At 57.1% G+C, this 24815-nt stretch overlaps 2 protein-coding genes across 4 annotated transcripts in view; one reads left to right on the top strand and one right to left on the bottom strand.

Annotated features, from left to right (window-relative positions):
- Positions 1-16333, bottom strand: part of MPP3 (MAGUK p55 scaffold protein 3) — a 31036-nt gene extending 14703 nt beyond the window's left edge. Inside the window, exons 1-14 of one of the 3 annotated variants that reach the window (XM_055132487.1) lie at positions 16199-16333; positions 14954-15014; positions 14564-14682; positions 14236-14313; positions 13078-13158; positions 12803-12940; positions 9201-9282; positions 7580-7665; positions 6548-6622; positions 4450-4646; positions 3552-3616; positions 2299-2319; positions 1702-1743; positions 23-187 (exon numbers count right to left, since the gene is read on the bottom strand). In XM_055132487.1, the coding sequence (XP_054988462.1) occupies positions 23-187; positions 1702-1743; positions 2299-2319; positions 3552-3616; positions 4450-4646; positions 6548-6622; positions 7580-7665; positions 9201-9282; positions 12803-12940; positions 13078-13158; positions 14236-14313; positions 14564-14682; positions 14954-14978 (1174 nt within the window). In that variant the 5' untranslated portion in view covers positions 14979-15014; positions 16199-16333. Of the gene's footprint in view, positions 1-22; positions 188-1701; positions 1744-2298; positions 2320-3551; positions 3617-4449; positions 4647-6547; positions 6623-7579; positions 7666-9200; positions 9283-12802; positions 12941-13077; positions 13159-14235; positions 14314-14563; positions 14683-14953; positions 15015-15692; positions 15853-15999; positions 16093-16198 lie in introns of those variants that run through there. The other 2 variants (XM_055132486.1, XM_055132485.1) reach the window with 2 other exon arrangements.
- Positions 16334-23892: 7559 nt separating this feature from the next.
- Positions 23893-24815, top strand: part of CD300LG (CD300 molecule like family member g) — a 31575-nt gene continuing 30652 nt past the window's right edge. The window contains exon 1 of the mRNA XM_055133925.1: positions 23893-24029. Within this exon, the coding sequence (XP_054989900.1) occupies positions 23987-24029 (43 nt within the window). The 5' untranslated portion in view covers positions 23893-23986. The remainder of the gene's footprint in view (positions 24030-24815) is intronic.

Here is a 24815-nt window from a genome sequence, read left to right as displayed (position 1 = left end):
CCACACAAGCCGAGTGACCTACCGATGAGAACCACCAGGCGGGGCCGCTCGCCCGGCTGCTGCTGGTACCTGGTCACCTCCTCGTAGGTCAGCAGCTCGGGAGACTCCGAGACTGGGGGCGTCTTCCCTTCCTGCAGGCTGCCCCGCCTCTCCCGGCAGCCCAGCCGGAAGCTCCTCCGAAGACCAGCTGGGATGAGAAGCATTGGGCAGGGGGACGCTGTGGCATGTGGCCCAGGGACCCCGGCACAGTTCCCACCCTCTTCCCCTGCTGACCACTCATGGAGGTGACACTGGCCTCTCCCAACCAAGCCTGCTCAGGGAGGCGCTGACGGGCTCACAGCTCTCAGCTGCTGCAAACCGGAAAACCCAGCATCTAGTGACGAGGGTTCAAGGTCACCTTTACCTGCACAGGGATCTCACCTGGGGCAGGACGGCACCCCTAGCGTGTCAATTCCCACACCCAGGAGACGGGATACAAACTGACCACGGCAGTGCATGGCCTAGACTGGCTCCTGAGCCAGGGAAGGTGCTCCAGAGGCCAGTACCAGGACAAAAGGCAGCATTTTAACTTGAATGACCCCCGGTGGAAGAGAGAACAGGCCAGTCTGATGAACTCTCGCAAAGCAACACGGGAACTGCCCTGAGTTCCCTAAGGAGTATCCCTGTCCGCAGGGAGTACAGGTAGAGATGTTCAGGGATGAAGGGACATGGTGTCTACAATTAATTCACATGACTGAGGGGGCAGGGGGGCGGAATGAGCCTATGGAAGGAAAGACGGTGATAAATACGGCCAAGTGTTATTCACTGGCAAATCCGGGTGCAGAGTGTCTGGGAGCGTTCCTGGAACAGTTCTCACACTTTTGGAAGCAAGTCTGAAATCGTGTCCAAATCAAAAGGTAACCGTGTGGGCTCGGGAGGGGTGGGGGACAGCTCAAGTGATGCTGGGGGGGGCACGCCTAGTAGGTGCCAGGCCCTGAATGGCCCTGAGTGGCCCTAAATGGCCCTGAAAAGTCCTAGCACCCGTAGGGGGCCCTTATCATTATTATTTTTACAAAGCAAAATAAATCACTGTATCACACTGTATCACTGTCAGCTCATCGATTTGCTCAAGCGGGCACCAGTAACGTCTCCATTGTAAGACTTGTTATTACTGGTTTTGGCATACCAAATACGGCATGGGTAGCTTGCCAGGCTCTGCCGTGCAGGCAAGATACTCTCGGTAACTTGCCAGCCTCTCCGAGAGGGGTGGAGGAATCGAACCCGGGTCAGCCGCATGCAAGGCAAATGCCCTACCCGCTGTGCTATCGCTCCAGCTCAAGCAAAATAAATAAATAAATAAATAAATAAATAAATAAATAAATAAATAAAGCCTTCTTAAGGCCGTTGAAAATCAAAGATGGTCCTTCAATGGTGGGAAGGCGGGGCTCGCCTCTATCACCGCCCGGTGCTGGCACTGACCTTGACTAAACCATCTCTGAGCTGGTGACAGTAATAGGATGGGCCCCGGGAAGTGGCCCGCACCCACTTCCTGCCACAATTCTGCCCCATGCTGGCACCCCCCCCCTAAGCACAGTGGGGGGCGGAGGGGGTCCCTCAGGCCCAGCTGCTCACATGGTCTTTGCCTCTCCCCGGCCCAGGAGTCAGCCCCTGTGCACGGAGGGAGCAGGGGACGCTGTGGGGAGCATCCGCGCCCACACTTACCCACATAGTGCCCGCGGAAGTAGCCCTCACAGTCACAGGTCTCTGGGAAACAGAGGGGGGCGACAGTGAGTCCTGCTGGGCCCCTCCTTCCTCTGAGGTGGCGTCACCGGAGGGGCGCAGGAGAAATCACAGGTCATGTTCACCCCGAAACATTAAGCCCTTCTGGGTTTTGTTTTTGCTGTGTGTTTTGTTTGGTGACCACACCCGGCAGTGCTCAGGGCTGACTCAGAGATCTCTCCTGGTCAGGCTCAGGGAACCAAACGGAAGGTCAGGGATCGAGCCTAGGCCGGCTGCGTGCGAGGCAAGCCCCCTGCCACTCAGCCCAAGTCCTTAGGCCCTGGGGACTCTGGCCCACCAGGCCATCCTGCCCTCTGCATGGGGGTCAAGGTAAGTCAGGAAGGAGGAGTCGCTCCACGACCAGCCCTCCCGTGTCCCCACGGAGACCCAGCGCGATCAGCTCTGCAATCTCAGGAAACGGGCCAGTGGGGCTGGCAGCGCTGGGAGAGTGGACCAAGGGCCAGAGGGGCAGCCCCGGGCCCGGCCAGTCTACAGGAGGGGGGTCGTGGCCATGCACACAGGGACAAATACCAGGCCTACCTTTGTCACAAGGCTGATCGTCTGCGGTTTGCACAAAAGACAGATGGGACGCGGTTAGCGGAGGGGACAGGGAGGCCCTGCAGTGGGTGGGGCTCCCACACCGAGGAACCCTCCTCCTTTCTCTCCTCCGGGGCACAGAAAAACCCACCCCTCGCTCTCAGCAGAGTCCTGCAAGGGTCTCATTAGCGGCCCTGAGCCAGTCAGCTCACTGCTTCCGGCCAGGCTGGTTAAGCACGGGGGGGGGGGGGCGGGGGGGGCAGCTGGCACTGGGCCACCCGCGGGAACACCAGGCCCTGCCCTCTCTGAGAACTGCCTGCCTGGGCAAATGCAGATGCCAAGGAACGGAGCGCCGGTCACCCAGGGCCAGAGAGGCCACCACTGGGGAGTCTCCCCTGAATGCCAGCCCCCGCCCTTGGCTCCTAGTTTCCGTCCTCAAGAAGGAGGCCCCCAATTTGTCCTCCAAGCTATGGTGAGGATCAAAAGACAAAAAGGTGTGGGGGGTCAGGGGTTCCCCACAGGGCCAAGCGCCCCTGGGAGCAGGCGCGCCAGATGAAAGTCAGTTAAAATGGAATTCCAGATCAAAGCCACCAGGAGCCCTTGCTTTTATTTCAGGCCTCCGTGGGGTCGTGGGGGGCAGGGCTCAGGGGGGTCCTGGAGGGGGTGGGCGGGGACACTCTGCTCTACACACCCAGTGCTGGGGCCCAACCGGGCTGTGTCGTCCAAGTGCAGACGTGCTAGAGGCCACACTCAGGGGCGCCGGGGGGGGGGGGGGGCCCACGACTGCATGCAATGCCAGGGATCCAATTTTGCACAAGCACTCGGAGCTACTCCCAGCCCCAGAGGTTGGACCCTCACGTGCTGCCAACACGTGCCCAGACTCTCTCCCCCAGTCAGGGTCCTCACACGCCGGGCTGCAGTGCCCCCTGGGGGTCTGGTGAGCACTCCGGGCCCTCGCCCAGGCTCACACTCCGACACAGAGGCTGGCACACTATCCAGGGAGAAGAGCTAACTCCCCCCGCAACCCCCCCGCCGCCAACACATGCCTTCCACAACCCCCAAACACAACAGGTCCTCTTCAGGAAACAGCTCCCCAGAAGCTGAGCCCCATCCCCGGCCCCCTGCGCCCCCCATCTCAGGAGACCTGAAGTTCTGGGGAGGATCCAGGGGCCCCTTCCAGTCCCAGGGCCTGCTTCTTCCGGGCACCCACCCAACCCAGGCCCCCCGCAACGTGGCATCCCTGCCTCTCTACTCACACGGGGGCTTCTTGAGACTCTGGGGGCTCGGCAGGGTGCCGTTGGCTCTCCGGTAGCTCAGTCGCCTATAGGGACACAGGGGTAGAGGCCAGAGAACCCATCAGGTGGAACCGTCTGGAAAGTCAAGGGCACCTGGATCTCACCAGGGGGCAAGGGCTGGTGCTCCCTCAGGGTAGGCATGAGTCAGGGGCGTCCCTTGGACACTGGGGGAGATCTAAGCAAGAGCTAGGGACAGTGCAGGTGACAGCCAGTGCAGCCAGCTCAGAGACACCAGCTGCCCGAGAAGGAGAGGCCTGGGTCCTGACAGAATATTCTAGAGCCAGGAGCAGCACACAGTCAGGAAGAAATAATCATGTGGGAAGTGTCACCGTCCAAACAGTGAGTCTGAAACCGAGGAAGCCAGGCCTGCGGTTCTGTCCGCACCGCACCCGGGGAAAAAGCAGAGGAGGGGGCTGGAGCAAGAGCGCGGCAGACAGGCCCCGCCGCGGGCACCCCTGATCCCAGCGTGCAGAGGCAGGAGTCAGCCCCGCGCACCACCAGGCATGGCCCCCAGACGAAAAAACAAACACGCGCTAAAAGTACAGGAGGTGAGACGCTTGCCCTCCAGACAGCAGCCAAACTGGGAGATTTTCCTCTCCTTCTGTTACTGTATTTTATTGCTCCACATTCTCGAGGTATGACAAAATGTCCCCGAATCAAATAGTCCGGGTTCCCAGAATTCATCTGATCTGCTAACAGTCAGGCACGGAGCTGACGGGACAGGAGCCAACCCCAGTGCCCGGGGGTCCCGACTTCCAGCGACAAGGCTGGGCGTGTCTCTGCTGCAGGGATGAGGTCTCTGGCATTGCCACGGACAATGCCCCAGCCTGCCCGGAACATCCCTCACCCCCAGACCCACCTTTCCTGGAACTGCTTGGAGGGGATAAGGCCTGCTCGGAGGTTGGTGTCCCCCACTCGCTTGGCCTGCCACCACGTGGGGTCATCCTGGCTGACCACCTCCAGGACCTGTCTGCACTGGAAGGGCAGTCCCGCCTCCTGGCAGGGGATGGCCCGGTCCTCGCGAGGGTTGTAGTGGAAGAGGGCGCGCATAAACACCTGCAGAGAGGCACGGTGAGGCCAAAGGAGGCTCCCAGTCCCCTGGAGGAGGAACAGAAACACGGCGAGGAAGGCTTGGGACTAGAACGCTGCTGAGAAGCACACTGACTGCACTCTCCACTCTCGCGAGGTGGGGGAGCATGGCGGGAGGCTGTCTCCTTGCACGCCGCCAACCATCCCCAGTATCCCATAGGGTCCCCAAGCCCCGTGAGGAGTAAGCACAGAGGCAGGAGTAACGTCTAAGCATCGCTGGGAGTGCCCCCAAAACAAAAACACATAAATACACACACACACACACACACACACACACACATACGCACATACACACACATACACACACATACGCACATACACACACATACACACACATATGCACATACACACACACACATACATACACATATACACACACATACACACAGTCTCTCTCTTTCTCTCTCAGTCTCTCGCTCTTCTTCCCGGATTTTTCAGCATTATGGCTACTGCAACCACACAATTCCTCAAGGATCCAAAAATGGGGCTGGTCATAAGGGGGGAGGGGTAAATTGTCTACCATAGAGGCAGAGGGAGGGGTGGGGCCAGGAGAGGGGAGGGATACTGGGGACATTGGTGGTGGAAAATGTACACTGGCAGAGGGTTGGGTGTTCCAATCATTGTAGACTGAAACTCAAACATGGAAGTTTTGTGACTGTAGCTCATGGTGATTCAATAAAACAAAAAAACAAACAAATAAATAAATAAATAAAACTCCCCAAAATGGGGCTGGGGGAGCTCTGTGGGGAGCATGGGCCTTACAGATATGAGCCTCCACCCCAGGATCCTGGTGATGGAGTCATCTGGGACCCCCAGCACCGAAACCAAGTGTGTATACATATTTGGGGGTGGGGGGAGAGGACTGGCCAAGAGCAATCCCTGACTCTGTTCAGAAGTGGCCCCTGGCAGACCCCTATGCAGTGCCAGAGGGTCCAGGGTGGGCTACATGCCAGGCAAATGCCTTACTCCGGTGCTCTCTCTCCAGCAACCAACAAAATCTGTGTGACGGCCACAACTGACAGTGCAAGCCCTGCCACCCGGTGTGCAAGCCAGGGCCATTGCGGCCGTGGCAGAAGGGAGGGAAGGAGGAAAAACATTTAAGGAAGAAAGAATCTGGAAACGAACAGTCGGGCCCCATGTCAACTTGTCTGCCGATGCCAATACGTCAGCTGTCCTGACACACGCCCCTACACCCACACACTGCAGTGAGGGCGAGCAGAGAGTGGACCCCCCCCCCAGTGTCTGCCATGCCACCTAACAAGGACGGAGGTCGTGTCGGCTAAGTGACCTCGGGGCTTCAGCACAAACACAGACATCAATAGAGCCACGTCCTGGGCTCCTCGCTGTGACAGCCTCTGGGTCACTAGGGACAGCGGCAGATGTCATGGCTCCGTCCACCTCATCCGCCCCATACTTGGCTCTCCCCTGAAGTCACTCCACCCAGAATGCCATACAGAACCTTCCCGAAGCCGCTTTCAGGGTGCAATGAGAGCCTTATTCCCCAGTCGCCCTTTGGAATCCTTAAAGTCATGAATACTCCCTGACCCCCAAATCTGGAAGAGAACCTGTCACTGGAAAGGTGCCCTCCCCCCGACAAAAAGAAAGGCTCAAGGAAGAATTCCACACATGGCAGGGGCTTCCTTGGCCCGGGAGTCAGCACTGGGCACCTTCCCCTCTCCCCTCCAGCCCTGACTTCCACCTCCATCAAGATAACTCCTGATGGAGTCTTGTTCAGAAGGGCCAGCAAACGCACCTCCAAGGAGGCTGCGCAAATGAAGGAATCACTCCGGACCCGCAGGCCTCCGACCCCTTCCCACAGGACGGCCTCCCAGACTGGGCGCCCCCGCCCCCCACCAGCCCGGCCCTACCTTGCTCTCCTTTAAACGGTCCTCCTCCTGGGTGGCCGGGATGATTTTCAGGGTGATGGATCCCTGGGACTGTGCCTGGAGAGAAATGCGGGCCATCACCTTCCGGGCACTTCGGTCCGGAGAGCAGAGCCCAGACCTGAATCTCCCACTTGCACCTGCTGCCTCCCCGCACCGTGGGGCCACCCATTCCTGGGGGTACCTATGGAGGCCAGGTGCCTGCCTAGCCAGGGGGCCACAAGGCCCACCTATCTGTGCCCACCAGGTCCTTCCCTCTCCTGGGACACGGGACCACCCTGCTAGCGCCCTCTTCCTCCTTCCGGCCTCCTGGGGGGCTGGCTCCAGTCTCTGGTCACAGCCCCCCTCCCCTTCCCCAGCCCAGGCTATGCTACAGCCCCAGCGAAGGGCCCTGGTTGCAGAGCCCGTCAGTCCCCAGCTCAGCTCATCACTGACCTCCTGGGCCCGGTGTGGCTTTGGGGTTCATAGATGCCCGGACCCAGGGAAAGGGGATGTGAGCCTGGGTCTCCTTACAGGAAGGACTTTAGAGAGTCCATCCAGGGAGTCCTGATCTCACGTCTCACCCCGTTCCTGTCCCCCAAACCAGCAGGAGCTAATGATCGTCGGGGAGAATGCCCGGGGATAGAGGGACTTTAGGGATGTCGGGGCTTCTCCGCCAGGACTTCCGCTTGGCCTTGACCTCTAAGGACGGACGGAGGAGGTGGAGCTGCACCATCCCCCAGAGACCCCCAAAAGCAGTGAAGCACTGAAGCCCTTTCGAGGTGAGGGGACTGGGGGCACAGGGGACAGCTGTCCAGACCACAGGGCCAGGCCAGACAGAGGCCGGTGACGTGGGCAGGAGTTCCCCTCCTATGGTCCAACCCATGCCCCCCACCCCCCACCCCCACCAGGCTGCAGGGCTCGTGGCCACCTTCTCATGCAAATGGGGAGCAGCATCGGAAACTGCACCCCCTGCCCACCCCACCCCAGGCTGGGCCCCTCTGGTCAGGAAGGAGCCAGCGGTGCAGGCACACAGACCAGAATCTGGCTGATCTCATCGGGCCTCTTGTGCAGGACGGCGATCCCGTTCACTTCCCGCAGCTCATCGCCCACGTGGACCAAGCCTAGGACAGCAGGGCTGCAGGTCAGCACGAGCGCGAGCGCCGAGACCCCCCCCCCACCGTTGCACGTAGACCCAATTTACAGGGAGGGGAGCCCCTCCTTCCTGGCGTGGGTGCCGGGGCAGCACACAGACACCCGTGGGAAGCTCAGGGGATGGGTGGGCAGCCATCCAGGAGTCCAAGTTGTGTGCAGCTGGCCCAAGGCAGCACAGCTCAGCGATAACGGAACCAGAGGCCGGAGCACAGCAGGGGAGGGTGTCCCCCTTGCATGCGGCCGACCCAGGCTCGATCCCCAGCATCCCCTCTATGGTCCTCTGAGCACCATCAGGATCAGAGAGCCTGTGCTCGGCTGCAGGACCTGCTTCCTGAAAAGGATCCAGAAGCTTCACTTTCCGGGACTGACGGCACCCGCCATAAAGGTCCTAACAGGGAAACTTCAAAGCCCCAGAGAAGCCATCAGGGGTGTCAGACCCAGACAGATCCCAGGGGCCTCTGCCTTAGTGACAAGAGTCTCTGTACAGCCTGTCCTATTTGCTGCTCCTGGTGGCACTGGCCTGGCAGCCTGGCATCACCGGAAGCTAGGGGTGCAGCAACAGGCCCCCCCCCAAGAACTATTCATTCAGGGACTGGAGAGACAGTAGAGCAGGGAGGGCATTTGCCGGAACATGACTGACTCAACTTGATCCCCATTGTCCCATATGGTCCCCTGAGCACCGCCAGGAGTGACCTCTGAGCATCGCTGGGTGTGCCCCACCAAAAAAACAGAAACAAGGAACTATTCAGTCAGATGCTGCATCCTGGTGAGGCTCAGGAGGGTCCATCCAAGCTTGTCACTTTAACAAGCTCTAGTCTGGGATTTGCCACAATCAACTCCCAGACGTTTTTGAGGGGAGGACCATACCCACCCCCCCACACACACCAGATATGCCTCCCAACTGAGTAGCTCTCCCACGCACCAGGGATTCTCTCTCTGGTTTCACACAAACAAACTCTGGAAGGTGATTCCCCCTCCTGAGTAAGGGGCTTGCCAAGGCAACTGGGGGTGTCAGACAGGGGTGCCCCTATACCCCCACAGGAGCCATGACCACACCACACTGTACGCTTACCCGCATCGGCCACGCCAACACCAAGGCCCAGCCGAGCAACTAAAGAGCCCCCGCCTCGGGTATTTTCAAGAGAGGAAGACTTTTTTTTGTTTGTGTTTTCATCTGTTCGCTTATTTTGCTTTTGGGCCCCACCAGGCATGCTCAGGGGTTACTCCTGGCTCTACGTTCGGGGGTCACTGCTGACGTGCTGGCAGTGGGGGGCATATGTAATGCTGGGGATTGAACCCAGGTCAGCCAAGTGCAAGGTAAACCCCTCATCCATTGTACTATTGCTCTGGCCCTGAGATGAATATTTCTACCAGGCTCGGAAAGGAGAAGAAAACCCCAGCCCTGCTCAGAGAGCAAAACATGTCCCAAACAGGTGACCTGACAGGTGGGGGAGAAGGGGATGCGATGGCCCCACCTCCAGCCAGCCAGCCAGCAACCACTCACCACTCCGATCCGCGGCGCCCCCTCGCATGATCCGGGCCACCACCACGGCCCCCGACTGCTCGTCCCGCCGGATGGTGGCACCCTGCAGAAGGGATAAGAACAAGTTCGTTCTTTCTTTCTTTCTTTCTTTCTTTCTTTCTTTCTTTCTTTCTTTCTTTCTTTCTTTCTTTCTTTCCTTCTTTCTTTCTTTCTTTCCTTCTTTCTTTTTCTTTCTTCCTTTCTTTCTTTCTTTCTTTTTTGCTTTTTGGGACACACCTGACAATGCAAAGGGGTTTCTCCTGGCTCTGCACTCAGGAAGTACTCCTGGTGGTGCACGGGGGACCATATGGGATGCTGGGAATCAAACCCGGGTTCTCTGCATGCAAGGCAGATGCCCTACCCGCTGTGCTATCACTCCAGCCCAAGGCAAGTTCTTTTTTTTTTCTTTTTGGGTCATACCTGGTGATGCACAGGGGTTACTCCTGGCTCTGCACTCAGGAATTACTCCTGTCAGTGCTAAGGGGACCATATGGGATGCTGGGAATTGAACCCAGGTCGGCTGCGTGCAAGGCAAACACCCTACCCACTGTGCTATCGCTCCAGCCCCCCAAGGCAAGTTCTTGAGCCCCATCAGGTCCCCCTTCTTGGCCCTCCTCTCTGCCACCCTAGAGAGATCAATGGATTAACGGGACCTTTCCAAAGGCTGAGGTCACATCACACAAAAAGATAAACAAGCAGAAACACAAAACAAAAAACCCTGGGCATCTGCAGGCACTTCACAGTTTACAAAACACAATGTGTGCTGAGAGACCATCTCTCACTCGAGATGAGGGCCTGGAGCGGAGAGAGGACAAGCCGCCTCAGGGTCACCCTCCCCGGAAGCTGGGGAGCTCTGGGGGAGGCCGAGTGGACAGCTCTGTCCATCAAGCCCTGCCGCTCGCAAAGGCACTGAAGGAGAGTCTCCCAGCACATCTCAACCCGCCTGGAACCAGCCACCAGGTGACCAGGCCTAGCACGGTTGCCAAGGGAACCAAGGCTGCCCCCAATCCCCACCAGAGTTTCGAGACCAGAACTTGGCCCGGGAAGCACAGGGCATATGACATCCAGATGAGCAAGGCAGTGATGAACCCCGGATTCCAGGGACCCCGCCAGGGGGCTGTGGCAGGCTGAGAGCCCAGCGCTGAGGATGGCAGGGCCTGGGTTTGAATCCTCTGGGCCAAACTGACTGAGCCACGTCTCTTCTAGAGCGGGGAAATTCAAGGCCAGGCTGGGTTACACCAGGTGAAGCACAGTAAGTGCTCAGTAAACATAACCCATTCACTGCTGATGGCCATCACACACTGGCACCTGGTTTAGTCCCCAGTTTGAATGCACGGTCCCCTTCTCACTGGTCTCGCTCCCAGACCTTCCCCCTTGGCAGGAGCTCTGTCCCCGCTCCTGGCCCACAGCGCAGAGAAGGGGGCGCCTCTCCTCCAGCCCGATCCTGCTCCCGCCCTCTCCTGGATTCTCAATGTCACCTCCTTCCCAGATCCTAAAAATATGAGCTTGTCCCTCCCATCGCCGAGAGCCGGCACCCCCTCGGGCAGCCGCCTGTCTCGCTCCCTCCTTCCGAGCAAACTGGAGGAACTGAATTCTGAAAGCAGCAGCTGCCTGCCCCCCGGCGCCTCACCCCTGTCACTGTACCCGCCAAATGCCACCCCCTCAGTCTTCCTTCCTCTCTCCTGGCTGGGGCCCTGGGCACAGGCCCTGCCCTCCCTCCCAGTTCCTCTCAATGACAGCGTGTCTTCCTTTGCTCAGTCTTGCTCTGTCTTCACATGGTGACCAAAAGATGGGAGGGTGCAGGGGGGTGGAGAGGTTGGGGAGGAGGTGGGTTCGTCTCACTCTGCAGACACTTTGCCCAGATGGCCTTGGGTGTGGGTTTGGTTTTTTGTTTTGTCTTTTGGGGCTTTTGGGGGGTCACGCCTGGCAATGCTCAACTCCTGGCGGGGCTCAGAGGACCATATGGGATGCCAGGGATCAAACCCAGGTCAGCCATGTGCAAGGAAAGCACCCTTCCCGCTGGACTACTGCTCTGGCCCTGGGTTTTATTTATTTATTTATTTTTAAGGGGGACCCACTCAGCAGAGCTTAGGGATCACTCCTTGCAGTGCTCAAGAGCACCGTGCAATGCCAGGTCTCAAACCACGTCTCCCCGTGCACAGTGGGTGCTCCTGCCTTCTGAGTCCTCTCTCCCCTGCTGCTTGGCACTGGGGTTTTTGTTTGGTCGGTTGGTTTTGGGGGGGGTCACACCCAGCAATGCTCAGGGGTGACTTCTGGCTCTGTGCTCAGGAATCACTCCTGGCAGTGCTCAGGGGACCATACGGGATGCCGCGGATTCGAACCTGGGTCAGCCACATACAAGGCAAATGCCCTCCCCGCTGTACTATCACTCAGGCCCCTCAGGTGTGGTTTTAACCCCCTTCCAGGGTCTGGCACTGCCCAGTCTGTGGCTTTGGACGCCTCAGTCTTTTAACTCCTGGATCCTGGAAATCTCTGCACACAGACTGCAAGGCTTCTGCCCTCATCCCCCCATCACCGTGACTGCCTACACCCCACCAGTGGGGTGCCTGCACGATAGACAGCTGAGCACCCTTTTATTGGGGGGACGGAGTTGCTTGATCTTGCTTTTGAGCCTCACTCGGTGATGCTCAGGGGTTATTCCTGGCTCTGCACTCAGGAATTACTCCTGGCAGTGCTCAGGGACCCTATGGGATGTCGGAGATCGAGCCCAGGTCAGCCGTGTGCAAGGCAAGTGCCTTCCTCTCTGGACTATTGCACCCTGTCTGACAGGGGAGGAAACGGAGGCAGAGGCAAGCTCCTCATCCGTTTGAGAACTGCTTCCTCTGAGGGCAGCTGAAGGCTGGAAATAAAGATGGGCAGCTGTGCCCAGGCCCTCGCCTTCCTCTTCCCACAGCCAACCTTGCGCCAAGACCGAAGCGCCAGCCCTCTCCAGCCCTTGGAGGGAGGCACGGGATGCCCACCCTGAGCCACCTCGGCATTCTCAGCAGGAACCAGCAAACTTTCCTCTTGGTCGGAGCCGTACACGTCAGTTCTCAAGCCCAGCAGTGGGTTCTGGGGGTCACCGGGGCTCACCTCACAGTGCTCAGGGTGCCGTGCAGCTCCAGAAGTCAAACTCAGGGCCTCACACGTGCAAAGCGTCTACTACCTGAGCCATCCCTCCGGTTCTAGCGGCTGGTAACCTTTTTCTGCAAAGGGCCCGCCAAGCTAAATTCCAAGCCTTGCAGACCACACAGTTTCCATGGTAACTACCAAAACGCTGTGCTCACCAGGGAAAGGGACAGACGAAGCCAATGAAGAGGCACCGCCGTGCTTGAGGGGAAGGCATAGAAAAAGGGCAGCAGGCTGGGGTGACCTTTGCACCGTGCTCTGCCAACCTGGGACTCAGAGCAGGATGAGCAGGGCTGCCCTGCACAGTTGCCCAGGCTGCTCACTGCAATGGCCCCAGGAGCTGGGGGCTAGACCTCGCCAGAGAAAGGGGCGCCCTGCACCCAAAGGCAGCAGCCTCGACCAAGCTGCCATCACGCACTGAAGGGGATCCCTTCCCGGTTTCCTGGGCCACATACCAGGGGTTCCTTGTTCTTCACTAGGCGGACGATCTTCACAGACTCTTCCTCGAAGTCTTCCTCGATGTTATCAGGCAGGGGCGGGAGAACAGGGTCGAAATTCTTCTGGGCCACAGTGTCGTGCACCATGAGCATGGCCTGCGGGGAAGGCAGAGAAGGGCTGGCCCCGAGCTGGGAGCTGGCCAGGCTGCGGGGAGGGCTGGGAGACTGCCAGGGAAACACACCCCCTCCCCATGCCGGGTGATGTGGGCGGGCAGGGACGGCGTCGTGACTACCCTGAGGTGGGGGGTGGACAGCAGCTGGAGCAGCTCCCGCTCATCCCCGCGCACAGAGGTGGCCTGCAGCTCCTCCATCACCTGAAGGAAAAAAAGATGCTGCAGGGGCTGGAGCGATAGCACAGCGGGTAGGGCGTTTGCCTTGCACGCGGCCGACCCGGGTTCAAATCCCAGCATCCCATATGGTCCCCTGAGCACCGCCAGGGGTGATTCCTGAGTGCATGAGCCAGGAGTGACCCCTGTGCATCGCCGGGTGTGACCCAAAAAGAAAAAAAAAAGATGCTGCAGCCTCCCAGAGAACCCGTCCTGACACCAGCCTGGGCTCAGCACCCCCGCAGGACCCGGCCCCCCCTGCCTTTGAGTTCACCCAGCCCTCCTATCTGGGGCCTCGCCACCAGCTACTTCACAGAGGAGAAAACTGGGTTCAGAAAGGTTCAGTGACTTGCTGTGGTCGCAGAGGCTGAGCACGTCACCTGCCATGGCCCTACCTACACTGTGGAGAGGCCAGGGGCCGGGGGCTCTGCACCAGGGCTGGTCTGCACCCAGCTGGTCCATCCCCTGTCTCACCATGCTGCCTCTGGAGCTCAAATCAGGGTTCATGGTGACCAACCAGGAAAACCTTTTTGAACATGCCACCCAAACGACTTGGGCATGAGACATTCGGAAGCATTCACCAATGAGACCCTGGGGTGCTGTGTTCGTGAGACGGCCCTGGGCATTACCAGAAGTCGTGGCACCTCAATGCAAATGAAAGGGCTCTGTCCAGCCACTGCCTGCCCGGGACGTCACACGGGGCCTCCCCAAAGCACAGACGCCTCACGCTCGCCTGGTCCCTGCATCGGGCCGCCCCTCTGGTACGGGAACCGCGGTGGGCGCAAATAGTGTCAGCACAGCTGGGGACACAGACGCGCTTAGGAACACACAGTCGGTGGCTGTCACCGAGCCACCGCTTCTCGCCTCATGGGCCCCTGCCTGGTAGAAGGCCCAGGAGCGGAGGCGGCCAAGTGACAGGCACATTCTGCCCAGGCCAGGACTCTACTGGTGTGGCACCAACACGAAATGACAAAAAGCACCTCTTCCCTGTGCGCCACCCCCCCCCAGGGGTGGCCTCGGGGACAGGGACGGCGACTGACGCAGGAAGGAAAATCTGGGGCTTACGTCCTCAGCGAGGGCCGCGGCGCTGTGCAGAACTGGAGTGGGACTCTGCCGCTCGTAATAGCGAAGCTTCTCGTGAATCTGCAGAGACAGACCATGCCAGGCTGGGGTTAGCCGAGCCAGCACCGAGGCTCCCCCTGGACACCGCACAGCCTGACCCACATCCCAGGGTCCTGGGAGCTGCAGCCCGGGCAGGGCAGCGCGGAGGACAGACAGGGCCGTTGGGGCAGGGGACGGCCAGGATGACCACCATCGGCCACTTCCCCACCAGCAGCTCAGAAGCCTCCCAGGAGACACGTGCCCCAGGGAACGCGAAGAGGGATCGTCATACCTTCATCAGGTAACTGAGACTCTTCTCACTGAACACGTCCCTCAGGAAGCCCATCTCTTCCTTATGGTTGGAGTCGGGGCTCAGCTGAGACGTCAGCAACGCCAGAGTTTCATGCAATCCTGAGGTCAGAGGGACACACAGAGACTGTGCAAGGGGCACTTTCTACCCCAGTGGAACCCCAAAGGTCACATCAGCCTTCCATCAGGACACACATACACACATACACACACACACACACACACACGAACGCACGCACACACACACACACACACGAACGCACGCACACAGGCTCCCACAGTCCTGGAGCCTGGGACGCAGCTGGCTCTTTCTCCAGCCAGGGACCGAGAATCTCGGGGAGCTGGGGAAGGGGAAAAGCTGGGGGGCACTCACCAGAGTCCTCGGACAGCACCGGCATGTCTGCTGGCCAGCTCCCCAACTCTGCCTGCGGATGCTGGGAGAAGTGTGGGGCACAGACAGTGAGGGACCAGTTTGGGGGCAGGGCCGGGCTGCTCCTAACTTACTCAGTGTTTCCCAAAGATGGAAAGAAAACTAAGATTTGCTGAGTGTGTCCCCCCCCCCCACCCGCCAGTCCCATGCCCTAATGCCAGGCTCCGTGCAGGGTTATTCCACACCCGCTTGTCCTAATCTGCGTGGGCGCTGATATTCCCATGCACTGCCGAGGAAAGAAAAGAGTTCAGCTGCGCAGTCAGAGTTCACCGGTCTTGGAGGGGTTCGGAGTGAAGCCCCCACCCCCAAAAGAGGCAGCAGGCCCTCCTCCCAATACCTCCTGCACGGTGCTTTAGCGCGTCACGCCCCCCAAAAAGTGCCTGGGGGGCTTACAGGGCCTCTCTTTCCCCTCACCCCCCAACCCCAACCAGAAGGGACCCCCAAAGAGTACACAGAGAAGCAGTGGAGAAGCGAGAGTGGGGTTTCTACTGGGGGGTATCCCTATGTCGGGGTCTCCCCCCAACGTGCTTTCTGCACGTGGACCTCAAAAAGTCCCTGGGGTGGGGGGGCGTCAAGGAAAGCAATGATTCATTCCTCCGCAAACATGGAGCCGGAGTGACACCTCGAAGCCCCAGCACCAGCCCCGCCCTCGGGCCCCCCGTCGCGCCCCCGCCGGACTCACCCGCACCTCCCCGAGGTGCCCCCACCGCCCCCTGCACCCCGGGCGGCCTAGCCCGGCTTCCAGCTCGCCTCGGGAAGGACCTGTGGGACCACCCCGAAGGACGGCTGGGCAGGGGGGCTGGGGGTTGCGCTCGGGGCCCGGCTCGCTGGGTGCCGAGAACGGAGCCGAGAGCATGCGGGGGCCCGGCAGGAGGAGCGCGGGGCGGAGACTGCGCGGCCCCTCCCCAGGCTGGGGGCTCGCGGGGCGCCCCTCGGGGAGCGGCGGCGCTCGGCCCTCCCCTCGCCCGCCCCGCTCCCTTGTCCGTTACCTGCGCGCGCCGGGCCCGCGGGTCCCCGGGCCCAGGCGAGCGGCCGCCGCGCGGGTGCCCGAGCTCGGCCGCGCCGGCTCCGCCCCCGGCCCCTCCCTGCGGCGCCGCGGCGGCCCCGCTCGGCTCCCGCACCCCCTCCTCGCCGCGCGCCCGCCGGAGTCCCCCCGCCGCCGCCGCCGCCGCCCCCGCCCGCGCGTACCACCCCGGCGCGTGCAGGGGCGGCCGCCAACCCCGCGCTTCATTGCATTCTGCCGACGGCGGCTCCGAGCGTCCTTGCAAGTGCACGGCACTGTGCTCCGGGCTGGGGGGCTCCGGGACGTGCAGAGCAGAGACCCCAGATTGCAGGGGACCCTCCCCCAGCCCTCACCCACCCACCCTCCCACTCCAGGTCGGGGCCAGGGACCCGTGTGACGTCGGGATGCCGGGGATAACAATGCAACGTGCAGGGAAAGATGATGGATCGGCGCGCGCTGCCCCGCGGGAGGAGCGGGCTGGGGAGGCGGCGCGCGGCTCGGTCCGGCTGGCACTGCGGGTGGGGCTGCTCGGGGGAGGAGGGGCCGCCCCCGCCCCCAGAAGCCGCGCGCCGACCAGGCAGAGCGCATCCCCCCGCTGACTTTTATTGTGCTGCCCCGGCTCCCCCCGCCCGCCCACCCCCGGGACTCCTCGGATCTGCTTCGAGCCAGCCGCCGCGCTAGGCAGCGTAATCGTAATCCCCTGGGCTTTGTAATTGAGGGAAACTGATGTTCGGGGTGCGAGGAGAAGGCTGGAGAGGCGGAGGGGTGAGTAGGGGACCCAGGCTATCAGGGGGTGAGGGATGCACCGTTGCATGAGTCCCTGTCTCCTCCAGCCCGAAGAACACCCAGCGCAGACCCGCAAGGGGACCCCAGGGTGAGTCTGGGACTGCCTTGCAACGCAGCCAAGCGGAGGAGAGGAAATTCCCCCCTCCCCTACATCCACACAGCCCACCCCCGGAGCTGCCAGGCCTGGAGGAGGCTGTCGGTGGCCCAGCATGTCATGATGACATTTCCCATCTTCCTCAAAAATGGTCTGCACCGGTGCCTTTCAAAATGGAACGCTCCTGTGAGTCACGGTGGGGCTTGGGGAGAGGGCTGGAGCAGCCTTTAACAGGTCCCCAGGGCGCGGCGATGCTGGTCCCAGGAACCTACTGGTCTTGAAGAAAGAAGGTGTGAGACCCAGTTTGACCTGAAGGTCTGAGTGTGAGACAGAGGCCAAGGGATCTCTGAGAAAGATGATTTTTGACAAGGGTAACAACCAAGGTTGCTGGGACCGTTAACTAACCGTGAGTAGGAGAGAGGGGGACCCCCATCCCTGCCTCACACCACATGCAGAATGCCACACAAGAGGAACCAGAGACCCGAACATCAGCTAGACGGATCAGACTCCTGGAAGGAAACCAGAGAATGTCTTAATCTTTGAAGAGGCAAAGATTTCTTAGCAAGGAAATAAAAGACACGATTTCTTTCAAAACAAAACAAAACAAAAAAGATAAATGGGCCCCATACTGGAGAGATAGTGCAGGGGTAAAGCATTTGCTCTGACCCAGGTTTGATCCCCGGCACTGCAGATGGTCCCCAGAACACCTTTAGGAATAATCTCTGTGCACAGTCAGCCGAAACAAAACAAAACAAAAAAGTCTGAAAACTGGGGCTTGTGTCATAGTATAGCAGGTAGGGTATTTGCCTTGCATACAGTCGACCTTGGTTCCATTCCTAGCATCCCACATGGTCCCCCAGCACTGCCAGGAGTGATTCCTGAATGCAGAGCCAGGAGTAACCAATGTGCATAGCCAGATGTGACCCCCCCACAAAAAAAAAGTCTGAAAACTTCTGTTCATCAGAACACACTATTAAACAGGAGTAAGCACCCAAGAAAAGGGAGAGTGGAGAAATAATACAGGGGGTAGGGTACTTGCCTTGCACACAGCTGACCCAGGTTCAACCCCTAGCACCACCTATGATCCCCCAAACTCCACAGAGAGCGATCCCTGAGTGCAAAACTCAGTAAGCCCTGACCCTTTTCCCAAAAAAAGATAAAAGAAAAAGAGAAAAGAAAATGAGTAGGCAAACTACAGACAGGAAATATTCATGTGTATATGTGTATATGTGTATGAGTGTCTGACAAAAGACTGTGTATAGTAAGAATTCCTGTAACTCAGTAAGAAACACAAGCGACTCAAACAAAAAAGGAAAAGAAAAGAAAAAAGGCAGAAGACATAAACAAGAACGTAACATAAAAGATATAGGGGTTGGAGCAATAGTACAGCGGGTAGGGCGTTTGCCTTGCACATGGCCGACCTGGGTTCAATTCCCAGCATCCCATATGGTCCCCTGAGCACCACCAGGGATAATTTCTAAATGCAAATACAGAAGAAACCCCTGTGCATCGCCGGGTGTGACCCAAAAAAACATATATATATATATATATATATATATATATATATATATATATATACACACACACACACACACACACACAAAATAAGGACCAGAGCCATAATGCAGTGAGTAGGGCATTTGCCTTGCATGTTACCAACCTGAGTTCCATTCCTGGCATTCCATATGGTCCCCCGAGCACTGCGATGAGTAATTCCTGAGTGCAGTCAAACCAGGAATAACCCCTGAGCATCGCCAAGTGTGACCCAAAAAGGAAAAAAAAAACATACAGATAACCAATAAATATCTGAGAAAATTCTCATCCAACGTCATTTGCCATCAGGAAACTGTAACTAAAAGCCCACACCTGTGTCACTATGCATGCTCCAGAGGGTTAAGGTGACACCCATGTTGGTGAGAAAATGGGGCAATAGACTCTCTCAAACCACCTCGTGAGTATAATGTCAGAAAACTCATCGTATTCAAGAAGTGAAATATGGGGCAAGAGTAATAGAACAGTGGGTTAGGCACTTGTCTTACATGCAGCCAATCCAGGTTCAACCCCCAAAACCCTAAGTAGTCCCCCGAGCCTTGCCAGCACTGGTCCTGAGTACAGAAGCCAGGAGTAAGGCCTGAGTACCACTGGGTATGGCCCCTACAACGAACAATTTAATTTAAAAATAAAACATTAAATATGGAACCAAAGAGTTAGTGCAGGGATTAAGTCACTCGCCGTGCATGCAGCCATGCCAGTTTGATCCCCAGTACCACATATGGTCTCTGAGCACAGAGCCAGGAGTAAGTCTGAGCACTGACAGGTGTGGCCCAATACCCCCCCAAACATAATAAAATAAAATTAATATTAGATATGCATTGGTCAGAGAGATATGTCATAAAGACAACACGATTCTTTATGCGGGAGCTCAGGCTTGATCCTGGGCACCTGCGTGGTCCCCAAGCACTGAGCCAGGATGTGCCCCTGATTCCATCCGGTACGGCTCCAAAGCAATCAACAAAAACAACAAAAGGTTAAACACACACCTACCCACTGAGCCGGCAATTCCACTCCTAGGTATTTATCCAAGAGAATCAAACCATCTGGCCACAACCCCAGTGCCAGACTTTTCAGTGCGTCTTTGTTTCTAATAACCCAGCACAGGAAACCGTCCAGATGTCCATTAGCAAGTGACAGGATAAATAAACTGGCACATCTGTACAGTGGCACATTCATGCATCCGGCAAAAGAAGCAAATCACTACTCAAAAGGTAGCCCCACCGTGTAGCGCCGCATATGGCAAAAGTGATCATGCCCGCTGGGGGAAAAGCAGGCACCAAGAGGACCTCCTGTGCTTTAAAAAACCCAGTTGACTATCAACAAATCACCGGAATCTTGCAGGAAGAGCAAGAAGGAGCTCTGTCTGTATCCAGTCTGTCCAGGCCAGCATCCGTGGTTAATAAATGGGTCCCTGGAGGATGGGGGTCTGTTCTCATGACACGGGCGAACAATCTGGCTTTCTGGGGTCTGCATGACGTCCCTGAAGAGTCCTTGCAGAGGGTCTGTGCTGGTTCTTCTCCCAGGAAACAGAATTGTCAGGAGCCCGGGAAGGTTTTGATGGGGGAGAAGGGGAAGGTTGGGAGCGGGGATGCTGCTTCTCTCCCACCTCCATCTGTACCCGGCCCTGCTTCAACTTCAATCCCAAGAGCATGAGGGCAGCTCTTCAGCCTGAGCAGCAGGCAGAGCGGGGGGGGGGGGGCCGGAGAGGGGGTAAGAGTGTCTGATGGAGGACCGAGATGGAGTCAGTCATGTTCACTCACAGCACATTGTTCTCTCTGACTGCGTGAAGTGGGCGTGGTTCTGGGGCCAGCCTTGGCAGCCTCTCTCTGGGTTCCAAAACCTCCTTCCTGGGCTTCTGCCATCATAGCCTCTACTTTTGTTCGTACCGTTTTGTCTTGGCATGAGGAATGGAGCCCAAGATCTCCCCCTCCCAATAGGACACTCAACCATGAAGTCCCGGCCAGGCCCCACCTTCAGTTCGGCCACTGGCTCGTTTGTCATCGACATCAACAGAGGGATTTGGACTAGGAGGGGGATGGCCACAGACCACGCGACTAAGACACGGAGTGTTGCCTGGTTCTACCAGCCCTGTGCCAGGCCTCCCTGAGCCAGCCCCACCGGCAGGGCCTATGATTCCAGCCAGGCTGTCTCAGTGGACAGAGGAGAGCAGGGCAGGGTCCTTTTCTCCCACAGAGGTGGTGCTGAGTCTGAGGGCTTGACCTGTTCAGTCACTGTCACTGTCAACCCGTTGCTCATCGATTTGCCCGAGCGGGCACTAGTAACATCTCCATTGTGAGACTTGTTGATGTTTTTAGCATATTGAATACGCCATGGGGAGCTCGCCAGGCTCTGGCATGTGGGCTAGATACTCTCGGTAAGTTACCGGGCTCTCCGAGGGGGGTGGAGGAATCGAACCCGGATTGGCTGCGTGTAAGGCAAACGCCCTACCCTCTGTGCCACCGCTCCAGCAATTCGTTCAGTGGAGGAAGAAAAAGATGGCTAGATCATGGTGCTCTGTGACTTCTAGAGGGCGCCTGCATGTCTGCATCCTCCCTCCAGCTCTGCGGCCTGTCCCACCTGAAATCAGAGTGAGGATGTGAAGAGGTGGACATACAAACAGCCACCAACCCGCCACTGCTGATCTATTCTCTGATGCCAGGGCAGGAAACAGGACACAAGGGCCCTCATGCCCCAGCTCCCCCCTCCTGCAGGGAGGCTCGGAGAGCTATGCATTGCCCTTAGACACTATATTATAGTGGATAATTAGACATTATACACTGCGGTGTATAATTTCCCTGTTACATGTGAGATATAATAATACAACTCATATTGTACACTAAATGATTCTCCCCAACTTCTGACCCACCCCAGGTGTTCCTGATCAATTTCTAATGAAGCCCCCCCCATACCCAAGTCCAAGGCGACTAAGGTAGGTGGGGGGGGAGGCGGAAGCTCAACAAAGATGTGACTACAATGATACACTCTAGACCGAACAGCATCTCCATAAAAATGAAATGGTCGGTAATACTCCCTTGGAGTCCCCTGAAAGGGAAGCATAAATAATAGTCCTGCTTACATACTTAATTTTTAAAAATCACAATATAATGCGGGAACTGTAACAGAGGGGAAGAAAAAAAAGGAAAACAATTTGTTGCCAAATATATTTCAAAATGCCAGTGCCCAGACCCCATGACAATGGAAACCATAATGAAATGTCAGATGCTTGGCCTGCTTATAATAAACGTTAGGATTATTTTAGGAAAAGTGAAAACAGAAATGATTATCTATGTAAAAATTATAAAGATAACTATATATACTATTAGATATTAGATCGGTATAGAGATGGAAAGCATGTGTGAGGCTCTGGGTTTACTATCTAGTACCATAAACACACATTAAATAACTGAACAAATGATGAAATAAATTTTATTTTAATCTGCATCTTACTACTGAAAAAATGAACTCGGTTTTGTAGTTTGCACAGGGAGAGTCAGGTCTTGGGATAAGAGTTTTCACCAATATGAGCCTTTGTCACTGTCCACTGGATGTCACCAGGTCCCACACCGCCGAGTCTACTCACGTTAAGAGAATCTACTCTCTGCCTTTCTCTCCTTCTCCCTCTCTCACATCTCTCCCAGAAGCCCAGAATTAGTTCTTTAAATTCCTACTCAATATTTGGGAGCATAAACACCAAATTATTGGCAAAGGTTTCCTAAGGAAAGAGGGTAACCAGACATGAAATGTTCTCCTTCCTTCCTTCCTTCTTTACTTATTTCCTTCCTTCCTTTCTTTGTTCCCTTCCTTTTTCTTTCTTTCTCTCTTTCTTTCTTTCTTTCTTTCTTTCTTTCTTTCTTTCTTTCTCTTTCTCTTTCTTTCTTTCTTTCTTTCTTTCTTTCTTTTTTTTTCTTTTTGGGTCACACCTGGCAATGCACAGGGGTTACTCCTGGCTCTGCACTCAGGAATTACCCCTGGCGGTGCTCAGGGGACCATATGGGATGCTGGGAATCGAACCCGGGTCGGCCGCGTGCAAGGCAAACGCCCTACCCGCTGTGCTATCAATCCAGCCCCCACTCTCTCTCTCTCTCTCACTCTCTCTCTTTCTTTCTTTCTTTCTTTCTTTCTTTCTTTCTTTCTTTCTTTCTTTCTTTCTTTCTTTCTTTGTGTCTTCATTTACATTTATGTATTGTGTAAATTTTCCATTACAACTTGTATGGTTTTTACTCATGAAGGGAAAACAACCCAACAATTTTCTCTTAGAAAAAAATATTTCAGGGCTCACTGGTGTTTTTATTGCTCCTTTCTAAGAGAATTCGAATCTGCGGAGCAGGGGAGCGCTCAGCCTCCTTTAAAATTCCAAGGCAGGAGCAGTAGAGATAGTACAGCCAGGAGGGTGCTTGCCCTGCAAGCAGCAAATCTGAGTTCAATCTCTGGCATCGCGTACGGTCCCACGAGCATCACCGGGAGTGATCCCTGAGAGCCAGTAGTAAACCCTGAGCACTGCCAGGTCTGTCCCCATCCTCCCACCGCCACCTCCAAACAAAAAAAATAATAAAATTCCAAGACACAGCGCCGCCTGCAGGGATCAGGTGCTGCCCACTCTGGTTTCCCTCCTGCCTGCACTGCCATCTTGTGGTCAATAGCGGTATTGCGCTCCCCCACCGGCCGTACGGGGGGAGGGACACCTGGGACCCCTGCTGGGCGGAAGCGTATACCTTTCACCACATGACAGGGTGAACTCCGAATAATAATCTCAAAGATAAACGACCTCTTAGATGTATAAAATGCATCCGCTTACAAGAAAACCTACAACAGGGAAATGGCTGCAGGCTTCATCATCCTGTGCTTTAGTAACCAACACGCTTCTTTATGAGCACTTTTTAATTTTATATTTGGTTTTTGGGGCCACACTCGGTTGTGCTCAGGACTTACTCCTGGGTCTGTGTTCAGGGAGCACACCTGAAGGCTAGGGGACCCTATGAGGTACTGGGAATTGAATCCTCTGTCTGACTCCTGCAAGGCAAGCTCCGACCCGCTGTACCATCCCTCTGGCCGCTGCATTAGCACTTTACACGACCAGTTCTGAGGCCGGAGAGGTAGTACAGTGGTCAGGGCGCTTGCCTTGCACGCAGTTGACCGGGTTTCGATCCCGGGCATCCCATAGGGTCCCCTGAGCACCGCCAGGAGTGATTCCTGAGTGCAGAGCCAGGAGGAACCCCTGAGCATCGCAGGGTGTGACCCTAAAAACCAAAATGAAAAAATCATCGGCTCTGCTCTGGTCATTGCCAAGTGCGAGGCAGCGAGGGGCGCACACCCCTCTCTGAGCTCTTAAGGGGTACTGGTGTGAGTGTCTCTGGGGGTTGTGGGTGACAAAACCACGTGCACCGCCCACACCCCTAGGAGAAGGAGGAGAGTCCCAGTCCCCCTCCCCTCCCTTCCTCGCCTTGTCCCGTCCCGGCGCGCCCTCTCCAGGAAGTTAGAGCCCCGCGAGGCGCTGCAATAGCCGCAGCTGCCGGCGCCCTGCGCCCCCCCAGCGCCCACCATGCGGCCGCTCTTCCTGCTGTGGGGCTGTCTGGTGCTCCCAGGTGAGATGATGGGGGCTGGGGGCGGGGTCCTGGGGGTGGTGGGCGGGGGGGAACAGCACCTATCCTGACCCACACGGCCGTTCCTGGCTGCGTCGGTCTCTGTGACTGGCGCCGATGCGTCCGTCCAACCTGAGCCCCGAGTCCTCAGCCCGGGGACCGGCTTCTGCTGCCGCGGCTGCAACCCAAAGTCCGGTTCTCTCCCCACCTCTGGGATCCACCCAGGCTGCAGGCTTCTGAGGGGGGATTTCCCTCCCTCCACCTCCTTCCCCTGCTCGCTGCCAAGCCTGAGAGCAAACAAGAGACGGGGTGGCCGTTGCCCACCAAGCATCAACCGATATTCTTTGGGATTTTAACTATTTTTTTTTTCTTTTTGGGTCACACCCGGCTATGCTCAGGAGTTACTCCTGGCTCTGCACTCAGGTATTATTCCTGGTGGAACTCAGGGGGCCATATGGGATGACGGGGATGAAACCCGGGTCGGCTGCACGCAAAGGCGGGCACCCCGATGGACTATCACTGCCCCCCCCAGCTGATATTCTTGAATTTCCGGAGCCCCCAGGAGAGAAAAAATGGACTTTCACCAACGTTTCTTTCTTCCGTTTATTTTGCTTTATTGGGGTTTGGGGCCACACCTGACAGGACAGAGGTGCTCAGTGCTTGGGAGTCACACCCATGGGTGCTCAGGGGACCAGGCTGTGCCAGAGAGAGAACCTGGGGGGTCCCCCGAGCAAAGTGAGGTGCTCAGCGCCGTGAGTCATGCTCGTGCTGCTCTTACTTTTATTTTTG

Source organism: Sorex araneus, chromosome 3 (assembly GCF_027595985.1).
Source record: "Sorex araneus isolate mSorAra2 chromosome 3, mSorAra2.pri, whole genome shotgun sequence".
NCBI lineage: Eukaryota > Metazoa > Chordata > Mammalia > Eulipotyphla > Soricidae > Sorex > Sorex araneus.
This window is presented reverse-complemented; position numbering and strand designations above follow the sequence as displayed.